This window comes from Lagopus leucura, unplaced genomic scaffold (assembly GCF_019238085.1).
Source record: "Lagopus leucura isolate 7727_CA_CO unplaced genomic scaffold, USGS_WTPT01 Super-Scaffold_100043, whole genome shotgun sequence".
Classification (NCBI taxonomy): domain Eukaryota; kingdom Metazoa; phylum Chordata; class Aves; order Galliformes; family Phasianidae; genus Lagopus; species Lagopus leucura.
Window position 1 is genome coordinate 2,677,652 of NW_024962290.1, and position 9,309 is coordinate 2,686,960.

Sequence of the window (9,309 nt, forward strand, 5' to 3'; positions counted from 1 at the left end):
GCACAGCAGTTGGGATGGGGAGATTGGGGGTTAACAGCATGCTTGAGGAGCCATCAGCAGCAGGATTCTACAGGTACAACCCATGGCTGGTTCTGACCCTTCATTGCATTGCTTGCTCTGTGCATCAGAGGAGCACCTGCTGTTGAGGCAGCATCAGCTGCAGCAGAAATAAGGAGTTATTCCTCTTCTGGGGGTCACTACAGAGCAAATCACTGCTTGTCATGCAGTCAGCCCACAGGACGCGTGACAGCCATCACCATCCTGTGATTACACACCACCAACACCACTCAAACTGCAAATTATGTCTCTTTTAATTAAACAATTAAGCTATCACCTGTCCAATTGATTTTCCCCATCTAGCCACCATCCTCATCTCGAGCCTCCAAGCTGCAGGACATGCTCCAGCCAGGGGAATGATTCTTTGCTACTGCATTGATCAGCAGGACCCAGGGCAGTGGCGCAGCAAAACCCTGGACATGCTCAGCAAATCTCTGCACAAGGACCTGGCCCTGGGTAGCACAAGGATGAACTTGCAGCCCCTCATGCAGTGTAAGGTTACTGGAAAGCATTTGGGGTGTCGCTTTGCAAGCATCTACAGGTGCAGTCAAAGAGGAAAAATGTGCCATGAGCAGTAGGCACCGAGCTCCAGAAGAGCATCAGCAAGAGGTTAGCAGCACGTCCAGCAGAGGAATGCATCCCTAGCCTGGTTATCCCATGTTGGATTGAAAAGCAAAGCTGAGCCATAGCAGGAAGGGAAGGAGGTGGCATTCACTCACCCAGGCTCCCCGCTGGCTGCAGCACCAGCAGTGCCAGCAACGGCCCCATCCAGTGCAGGAGCAGCTGCATGGCGAGCAGCAGCCGTGCCACAGGACTGCAAAAGTCTCAGGGGAAGGGGAAGCAGGTGGAGGAAGTGGGGGACAGCAGGCGGGCCGTGCTGACGGCAGCACTGCATTCCTTCTGCACTGTGTGAGGATGGTGGGGAGCTAAGCTGTTACATGGTCAGAGCTGCTCTGCCTTCTTTCTGAAGCAGAAAAAGCCACAGTCAGTGCAGGGAACAGGGCTGCGTGTCCCCTTTGCCTTTCCACCTGAGTATATTGCTCTATACCACAGACAGGGCAGAATTACTGCAAACAAGGCACAGCAGTCATTAGAACTGCAGCTTTATTATAATCTAGTGAAGGAACAGCAGTCTGGTCACACGATATGAGTTAGCAGAGCACTTCCCCTTCGCTGGATGTCGCAGAAATAATTCAGCCACTTCTTTCCTCCCAGTTTTATTTCCATGGGCTGCAATTTGTGCAGTGGACACACGGAGGCCAGATCAGAACTGTCCTACTTGGCAGGAAAAGCTGGCGTTTAGTTTTGCCTGGAGGATTTCTCCATTGCACCAAGCAGCTCTGGAGGCTGTGGCTAATTAGGGCTGTTAATGCTTGTTGGCACGCAGTGATGGGCTGAATGGGGCTGCAGATGCAGAGGGTGAGTGGTGGCTCTCCATACACGTGTGTGACTCGGACAATTCTCTCTCAGTTCCATTCCTTCCAGACCGCACACCTCTCAGGACAACAGACCTAAATGTAAAGCTTTAAAAGGTATAAAGTGATGCACAGACCTAAGGCAGCGAGCTCTACCAGAACGAGCCAAAAGACTCTCATTCCTCCTATGACAGGAATCTGTTCGCTTCACTGACTCCCAGTCACAGCCATGAGCGGCCTCCTCTGGCTCCCAGATCCTTCTCCAGCTTCTGGATCTCCAGGTAGAGTTTCTGTACTTCCAGCAAAGTTCTCAGTTCTGCCAGAGGAATTCCGCACTCAAAAGTTTCCCGGATTTGACGAATCTTCTTGCACGCATGAAGTGTTTTCTTTAAAAGAGCCAACACAAAGACAGAGGGCATGAGCCAGTGCCATGGGGACCCACGTGCTGCACAGACCCACAGCTGTGCCAGCCCCATCGTAACAAAACACGTTCATGAAGGCGGACTGGTGCTGTTCCAAGCTATAAACGGGGCAAAACACGAAGCAGTGGAACTCACACAGTTGGGTGGTGGCATCCAAGAGCCACCAGCAGAGCAGGTGGTTAATGACATCTCTGCCGGATTGCTGCTCTGCTTGCAGGAGAAGTACAGGGTTTCATTAAACTCGTACTCTTCCCTGTCAGAGAAAATCTGTAGGTTCTCCTTGCTCTTTGGTGCACGACACTTGACTAGAAGGCAAATACACAGCATTATAACGTAACAGGAGGAGACGATGCCCTGCCAGCCTCAGTGTGCGGGGCTGGACCCACCTGGCTGGCATTTGGGTAGGGCTGGCTGCCAGCTGCCATCAGCCACGCAGCGGCTCTCAGCATTGCCATGCAGTGTAAAGCCTTTCTTGCAGTAGAAGCTCACGGATGTCCCATAGGAGAATGTGTGCTGTGGTGTAACCATCTCTCCATTCTCAACCACAGGCTTGGGGCAGCGAACCACTGGGGAGAGAGCAGAGGGCTGTAGTACAGGGATGCTCATATCCTGGGACAGAAAGTGAGTGGGGGGAATGAATGAGGGGCTCCTCCTGATGCCCCAGTTTTGGGGTGACTCTATAGACTCACCCCTGCACGCTGGGGCAGGGCCGCTCCAATCCAGGTTCACTCCATCTTCAGAGGTGCAGTAGATGGATTCATCCCCAATGAGGGACAGCCCCGCAGCACAACTGTATTTCATTCTGTAGCCATAGGGGAAGAATGATGATGTTGGGTTGATGTCCAGCCCGTGGGTGATTCGTGGGGGAGGGCCGCAGGCTATGAAATAAAGATTAAGAAGGAAAAAAAAAAAGAAATACACAATTATCATACTGGGGTAAGAACTCAGCATGGACTTAGAGCCCGTGCTCAGCCCCTGCCTGGCATCTGCTGGGGAAGACACCTCCAGCCCCACAGCCAGCGCTCACCTCCCTGCATCTCAGAGGTGATGCTGGAGGAAGGCTGCCCTCCCTGCCCCAGAGCTGATCACAGCTCCTGCCTTGCACATACCTTGCTGGCAGTAGGGTAATTTGGGAAACCAGTTCCCATCAGCCTGGCACGTGATCGACTCTTGGATACTGATCACGTAGCCTTCATCACACTCTATCCTTACTTGAGTCCCAACTGTGTAATCATTTTTGCTTTTATAAACCTCTCTTCCGTGGTCAATGATAGGCTCTGGGCAATGAGGTTCTAGGAGCAAGAGAAAGTATAAAAGGATTTTATGAATTTTTAGGAAGAACCCCATGAAGAAGATTTCCACCGAGAAGGCAGCTACGCAAGGCCACAGGTAGATTTCTACTGATGGTAGCAGACAGCTATCCTGTACAGAGTGACCAAAACCTCTGCCAAAGTCACAAATAAGCAGTCAACAGGTCAAGGTGATGCAGCAGCTCTCCTACCTGGAATGCACTCTGGTGCTGCCCGGTTCCACGTGCCATCATTTGTACACTGAAGCACAACATAATCATCACTGTCCTTGAAAACATAGCCAGGGTCACAGATAATTCGGACTCTGTCTCCCAACACATACGTGTCTTTTTTGTCCCAGGAGCTTATGTGCATTCCCCTCTTGGTAGCTGGATTTGGGCAACTAATTCCTGAGAAACACCAAACAGCAGCAAGTGTGAAATCATGGCATAAGTACCTCAATGACAGCAGCTTCATTTGAGGCAGAAGGAGAATGAATGGCCGTTTCTGGACACTCCTAAAGGCAGTTTTATTTTCTGGGCATACATATGAAGTTATTGCATCCCACCAACAATGCTGATGGGCACCATTGGACTCACAGGGCTTTCCTGGATGTACATTCCCCTCTCCAATGGGCACTGGCAGCACCATGGCATCTTAGTGATGGTACACTATTTTTTTCATGGGTTCAAAGGAGCAGAAAGCACATCTGGTAGATAAGGTAGACTGCACACAGATCATTTAATTGGGAAGAGCTTTGCCCAAACACAAGGATACTTAAGCTGAAGGAACAGGCACTTACTTCCACAGGGTGGTGGAGTTTCAGTCCATGTATAGTCTGGCAGACAACTGATGTTTTGCATCACCACTCCAGGGCTGAACTCATAGCCCGTCTGGCACTCATAAGTGATGACAGTCTCAATGGGAAATAAATTGCCTGCAAGTCTTGCTTTAACAGCATTCTGCACATCAGGAGGGTCATCACAGCTGCCTAGGGGTGAAATCAACACTCTGTGACATTGCCAATGAGAAAGCAGTGGGGCACAGGACACAACATGAAAGGATCTGGGGGAAAACGTGGGCTCGTGTGATTCTTCCTGAGGTTCACTTAAGGCAATTGTCTGAGCTCAGTGCTACTGAGAGTGAATGCAATGGAAGTAAAATGAAATGCAGTACCTGTTATTACAACGTATGGTGATTTACACTGACTTGTGGCAATGACGTGCAATTTCTAACAAAGCAAATACTCTCTGCCCTAATCTACCAACGACCTTTAAAAGTATTGAGTATAGGGAGGTCAGTCCCTCTGAGTTCTAGCAAGAAACTCATCAAGTTTGGGTCTTGGAACAAGACTTTAGCTAAGAGGCCCAAAGTCACAAAGTCCCATGCCTGCATCATCACCAGCAAGCTGTTGGGAAACAAAAGTGCAAGCCACCATGGTGCAAGAGGCAAAAACAACAGAATACAGCCCACCACCCCCACAGCCACGGCCTGGGTTGTGTCCCTGTGGGCACTCACTGCGCTGGCATTGCGGTAGTGGTGGATCCCAGCTGCCATCCTCCTGGCACATGGCTGTGTCACTGCCCAGCAGCACGTAACGGAATTCACAGTCGAAGATGACGGTGTCACCATAGGCGTACTCAGCTCTGTACCTGCTCTGCAGCCTGCCGTGCTCCACCTGGGGCTCCCTGCAGCTCACCACTGCGTGGGGGAAGCAACAGAGCTCAGGCGATGAGTGCTGGGTCAGTGGGGGATGATTAAAAGCATTGGAGCTGTTGGAGCAGTCAGGGTGAGCGGGGCACGGGCAGCCTGATCTGCTGTTGGCAACTGCTAACATAGGGGGGGCTGCAATTGGGGGACCTTTAAAGCTCCCTCCTACCTAATGAATCCACGATTCTTGGAGCACACATTCATCAAACAGGATGAAAATGGGCATGGCAAGGTAGCAGCATTTTTCAAGTCTTTGTCCAACATTACATCTTTTTCTTATTAATTGGTTTTTTTTTTCCCCACTTTATTAAGAATGAGAACAAAGGAAAGACAGCAGGTACCACAGCAAGCTTCTGAATCTTGGCAAGTCTCCTGTTTCTTCCATTCTCAGATGAATACCCCTTCTCAGATCCCCTATGGGCAGATTGCCACTCACCTTTGCACTCCGGGGCTGGCTTGTTCCAGACACCATTCACGTTGTCATTGGTTGTACAGAAAATAGAGGCATCCCCCACCATGGAGAACTGCTTCCTCCCCCTGCTGTCAGTGTGGCAGTGGTAGGTGACAGAAGCTCCGTAAGTGAAGAGCGCGACGTCACCTCCGTTGTGATCTCCATTCGCTATTTTTGGAGGGGGCAAACATGGAATTGCTAAAAAAAAAACGTTGAAAAATTCATGTTAATTAAACGTGTGGTTTGAAGATGAGACACAAATGCCCCAGGTGCCAGAAATTAGAGGCAGGTCTCAGGGCAGCTCTGCCTCGCAACTGGGTGGTTTGGGGGCACATCCCTGTGATGTGCAGCTGCCTTACTGCCAGGGAATGCTTCCATGCATGGAAGGAAAACACCAAGAAAAGTGTTTTTAGAGATTTCCAACATGCAGTGAACGACCAAAAGCCTTCTCTATCTTCATCCATCCCCAGTCCCACTCAGCAGGACTCTACTTACGTTCACAGATGGGAGGATTTCCATCCCAAGTAACATGCCCATTTTTAATCACACACCTAATCTGGGAATTTCCAACCAGTCTGTACCTGTGTGGAACAGAGTGGAGGGAATTATTTGTCAAGTGCAATTCAGGTTTTTTTTTAATTTCATTTAGAACACCACCTTTGGCTTCCTTGGAATTAAAGCTGATCAGGAATTTGCCCAACTTAACCAAACTAGTGGAATGGTTGATAGCAACTGCAGTGAAACTATAACTGTGACAACCTGTTAATTATAGCTAACTATAATTAACTATAACTAACTATAACCATAAGCTCCGACTTCAGAAGTGAAGTGTTTCCTTCAAAAATATATTAAAATATTGGGGATGGTTTAGCAGGGCCCTGAAGAGTGAACTGGAGCTTGGCAAGAACTAGGTGATCTTTAAGGCCCCTTCCAACCTATGGCATTCCACAATCCTGAGAACCATTTCAAAGCATGAAAGGAAGAAAACTCCTTCTTCAAGCTTTCAAAGAAGAAGTTAAAAAGTACTTTGATTACAGTCTACCATTACCTACACCAGCATAAGGTTTCTGATAGAACAGGCTTTAACCTAGAACAAAAGGACTTCAGAAAACCCACCAGGGAATATAAAGGCCTTTTAGCTTGTATCTGATTTGCAGAGTCAGTGCATTGGCTCTGTAGTCACTATTTCACAGGAAATTGGGCTGGACATCCCCTCAGGGTCACAAGGACCTGCAGGACCCCAGGTACTCCCAGCTTACCCAGTGTCACAGCTGTAGTTTGCTGTGGACCCAAAGGTGAACTGCTGTACTTCCACAAGCCTGCCATTGGTTGGCTCTCCAGGGTAACTGCAGGGCTTTGCTGGGGGACAACAGGACCAGAGTTAGTTCTGCAGGTTCATGGAGAATCAGGAACACCCAGCAGGAGAGCAGAAGACCTCTCCAGTACTGAGCAAGCAGATGGACAGCAGCTCTCTGGATTTCCCCTTCCACTCTAACTTGTGACGTGACCCATGTTGCTGTCAAGACTACAGGATTCTCCTACTGAAAGCCTGAAATACTGTTATTGAACTAAGTGCTCACAAGTACCTGAGAGAAAAATGCACTTCTGAGCACAGCCAGAGTCAAAGGTAAAGGGCAAGCAACATCCAGACAGATCCCACTGCCACCACCTCCCCACCACCAGAATGCTGCCCAACAAGCCAATGGATTCGCCCAAAATCAGAAGCCAACCCCAAATGTACTCACGTAAGCAGAAGTTGTTCAATCCTTTCCAGCTGTTCTTTTCACAGATGTAAGTGTTCCGGGCTCTGTAATTCCTCACGTAGCCTGGCCGACATCTGTATTCCACCACTTCAGAGGTGGAAAACGTCCTGTTGTGCAGGTAGTCCTCCTTCAGTTCTGCAAATGAGAACCGTGGCGGAGCACCGCAAGCACCTACCAACAGAAACACCATCAGGAAAACGCTGGGCAAACTGCAAATCTGACAGTGGCTTGCTCTGAAAGTCCAGTCCATAAAACTCATTGAAGAGGGAAGCAAAGGGGAGAAAAGGGCAGACTGCAATGGGGATGAGCATCACTCCATGTATCACTCTTCACTCCTCACACCTCGTCCAGCACTTTCTAAGGATGGTAACACATCCTAGACCAACAGCTTCCTTATCCTCAAGTAGCATACAAGTGAGTGCACCTTTGTTTCCTAGCGTAATTTTACAGCCATTCTGCACAGAAAGCAAAAAGGCAAAGGAAGACAGTTGCGATCAGATTCCCAGGTCTCTTCAAACGCAAAGGCAAAGAGGAAAATAGGATCAAGGCTTTGTGAACCTCAGGAAGCAGTTTCCCCTGCTCAGCTCACTTCATCTTTGCTTACCCTGGGTGCCCACCACCAGGGCAGCAGTGAGGAGCAGCACCAGGATGGCAGCACGGCCCCTTGGTCCCACTGACACCACAGCTGGCACCATCATCATCCTGACCACGTTGCAGATGTCACAGCATTCTTTTTCGAGGCCAAATATCTTCAAAAATAGTGGGGGAGGGGAGAAAAGCGCTGAGTTTACTCTTGGAGTCACCATGGCTGATTGCAGATTCTAAGCTGTTCCTGTAGGCTTTCCTTCACTGGTCTTTTCTTGGCACATTTGAGCTTGAGTTTGCATATTTGGCCGCTCTAAGGATCAGAGCACTGACTTGCAGCTCTCCAGGATCACCCCTTGTGAGCCCAAACCCTCCCAGGGTTACACACACTCCGAGTGCCCACCTTCCTCCTGAAAGCAATACAGCCCACCTTGGTACTTTGCCTAGATGTGACTGATGAGAAATTGCTTACTGAAAGAAAGGAAAGCTAAGCACATCCTAATAAAGGTTACTCCTCCCTTTTTCCACTGCCCTAGCTGAGCTCTTCTTGCTGCTGATTCATTGTTCTGGCTTTCCTTCACTCCCTATTACAGCTCTTGGTTTAATTCAATTTATTTTACTTTTCCCTTAGTTCAATCGAGCTGCAAGAACACCCCAAAATCCCACTCCTGGAGCTCAGCTCACCTTACCTGGGCTCTGCAGGCAGCGATGGGTGCATCCAAAGGCACTGACACAGCCCTGCTGTGCTGAAGGAGGGGTTCTGATCCACCCACACGCTCAGAAATGGCTACACATAGCCACCTGCATGCTCTGCAGGGACCAGACCCGTGCCAGTTTGCCTATCAATGATTAACTCCTCCTAGCAAGAAAGAAGATGTTTACCCAACCTACAAAACAAAACGCTAGAAAACTGAATGCGACCCAAGCAGATGTTGAAATTGTTTGCTTTGTGTGCAAAGCTGCCAGTCGAAACAGTCTGGGGGTGCAGGCATCCAGAGCTGGTCCCTGCACAATGCCCATGTGTGTGCTCAAGATGATGGCATCCCTCAGGGCACTGCCGTTCTTACCTGAAAGCTTTATGGCAATGCCCACAGGGTTTCCTCACTCAGCTCAGCAGCACTCTGGGCTCAGCCCCTCCACTGATGCTGCACACAATTCCTACTGTTTTCCACCAACAGCGTTGGCAGAGGCCACAACCATTTGCTCCTTTTGCACTTTGTGCATTTTCACTTCAGCTTCAATTGCTATCACAAATTCAACCGTGCCCTTTTCGCCCCGGGTTGCATTTCTCATGGCTGGTTCTGCCAGAGCAAAGATTTCTTTTGGCAAAAACAAACAAACAAAAAAAAACCCCACAAAAACCCAACCATCTCGCATCCTCAGTCCCAGAGGGAAACATTACCTTCACAAAGCCTGCCTGAGCCCCAGCCAAAATGCAGAAGAGCAGATTTGGTTCTCTAAACCACAGCAAGCTGGGCCTTGTTCAGTCACTCCCAGCAGGCAGTGACCTCTGCTGACTATTTACAAGAAACCCAGTTAATCCCAAACCCAAACATGGGCTCTCCTGGTTTATTCTCTCCAGCTGACACAGGACAAGCCCACCTGTGTGTGCTGAAG

General features: G+C 49.4%; 1 protein-coding gene across 1 annotated transcript in view; it reads right to left on the reverse strand.

The window, feature by feature from the left end:
• LOC122186968 overlaps positions 1-9,162 on the reverse strand; it is a 53,042-nt gene extending 43,880 nt beyond the window's left edge. Inside the window, 16 exon segments of the mRNA XM_042884042.1 lie at positions 777-881; positions 1,708-1,858; positions 2,030-2,199; positions 2,281-2,460; positions 2,584-2,772; positions 3,004-3,186; positions 3,396-3,593; positions 3,986-4,174; positions 4,702-4,884; positions 5,330-5,542; positions 5,840-5,925; positions 6,604-6,703; positions 7,090-7,278; positions 7,712-7,856; positions 8,382-8,551; positions 9,095-9,162. Coding sequence (XP_042739976.1) covers positions 777-881; positions 1,708-1,858; positions 2,030-2,199; positions 2,281-2,460; positions 2,584-2,772; positions 3,004-3,186; positions 3,396-3,593; positions 3,986-4,174; positions 4,702-4,884; positions 5,330-5,542; positions 5,840-5,925; positions 6,604-6,703; positions 7,090-7,278; positions 7,712-7,808 — 2,233 coding nt within the window. The 5' untranslated portion in view covers positions 7,809-7,856; positions 8,382-8,551; positions 9,095-9,162.
• Positions 9,163-9,309: the final 147 nt, after the last annotated feature.